The sequence below is a fragment of the Trachymyrmex cornetzi genome, unplaced genomic scaffold (genome assembly GCF_001594075.2).
Source record: "Trachymyrmex cornetzi isolate Tcor2-1 unplaced genomic scaffold, Tcor1.1 scaffold148, whole genome shotgun sequence".
NCBI classification, from domain to species: Eukaryota; Metazoa; Arthropoda; class Insecta; order Hymenoptera; family Formicidae; genus Trachymyrmex; species Trachymyrmex cornetzi.
In genome coordinates this window covers 454,285-455,915 of record NW_017296070.1, presented here as the reverse complement: position 1 = coordinate 455,915, position 1,631 = coordinate 454,285, and the positions used below count along the sequence as shown (strand labels likewise).

The window sequence follows — 1,631 nt, the reverse complement described above, 5'->3', positions numbered from 1 at the left end:
AAATATAGTATATATATATATATATATATCATTCACATTGAATTATTTAAGCATTAAAGATTTATCTTCAACCGATATAAGCATTTCTAGTTCGTATTGATTGTGTTAATACATGATAAGTTGTGACACTTACGAAATATGCTTGCATGTCCCAAAAAGCCACCCACGCAGGAATCCCCCGAGGCGGTATGCTCATCGCTAAAAAACTCGAGCAACAAATTTTGACCCGAGGAAAATATCGTTCCTGTCGTGAGTGCACCCTTGTCAAACGCAATATCCGTCAAGAGTTCCGCGCTTAGTGAATCACCATCGCGAGCGCGAAAATATTGCCCTGGGCAAGGAAACTGCGTTTGATCCAAATGCAGTCGGATTGTGTAATCCGATTTTGCCTATAGATAAATTGGAATCAATTATTACACGGAAAGCATAGTTTTGCTGAAGCATCTAAAAATTTAGTTAGGTACAGATTTAAAAATAATTTTGTTAAACCATTAAAATAATTATGTATAATAGAATCCTCAAACTGATTCAGAGAATGTCAAAGCTTTGTAGTATTGTTCACCGTGCTTGAAATTCTTAACTACTTTGGTGGTTCATCAAAATTATTTTCAGATCTATATATCTAAATAATATCTAAGTTTTTAAATAGCGAAGAAGAAAAAAATATGATTTTTTTTTCTTTGAACAAGTATAAAATTATTTAAGTTGCAAAAAAATAATATAATGCGTCCTAGCGAGATTTACCTGTAGCAGCCAGAAGGAACGACCAGGACAAGCTTGAGTATTCGCCGCCAGTATTTTGTTCAAGGCTTTATCTCCAAAATTGATAATACAACCACACCGACACTGTACGCCGATCTGAGCCGTGACTTCCGGTCTTGCGGCCGCTAATGTCATTCCGTGTCGGCACTCCCATCCTTCGGTGTTCCACGCCTCTTGAAAATCGATCCTGCCGGTACCACCACAGGATTCCGTTTCGACCGCTCTTCCCTATTTCGAGCAAAGCGTCACTATTTGATTTGATTGCCACGCATTTTGCATCATCCACCTTTAAAACTCACCTGACAGAATTTCGCTCCGTATTTCGGGGGTGGTGTGTCGCAAAATCGATATCGATTACGAACTCCACCCACGCAAGAGCTGCTGCAAGGGCTCCACGCGCTCCAAGGACCCCAACCAGCCGCGTCGTTTTCTGCATTATTAATTGAAATGAGAAGAGAGGAAAATTTGTGTATGGGGTGTCTCAAAAGTCGAGTACTTTGTTATGGTTCAAAATAGCTTAAAAGGTTTGAATAGAATTATACTTGGCCGCAATCTTTTAATCTTCGATATTATCAATCTAGAAATTTAATTTCTTAAAATTATTTAAAAAACTAATAATTAAATAATTAAATTTTCAACCATTCGTGTTTCAATCATTTTTAAAAATTAATTTATTTATTAACAATATATTCATTATCATTAACAATATATTAAATTGAATTAACTTATTTCTTAATTAAATCATCGTTAACGATATAATTATACGTTAAATTAATTGTTTTTTATTTAAAGTCCAATTTTACTTCTCTAAAAACGATCACACATTTTATCTATTTTGACCTACATCAAACGGTGAGCAATCGAGGCTC

General features: G+C 35.4%; 1 protein-coding gene across 1 annotated transcript in view; it reads right to left on the bottom strand.

The window, feature by feature from the left end:
- The window catches only part of gogo (thrombospondin-1 like protein golden goal), a 27,118-nt gene that overhangs the window by 18,248 nt on the left and 7,239 nt on the right, over positions 1-1,631 (bottom strand). Inside the window, 3 exon segments of the mRNA XM_018502654.1 lie at positions 134-389; positions 745-990; positions 1,062-1,192. Of these exon segments, the coding sequence (XP_018358156.1) occupies positions 134-389; positions 745-990; positions 1,062-1,192 (633 nt within the window).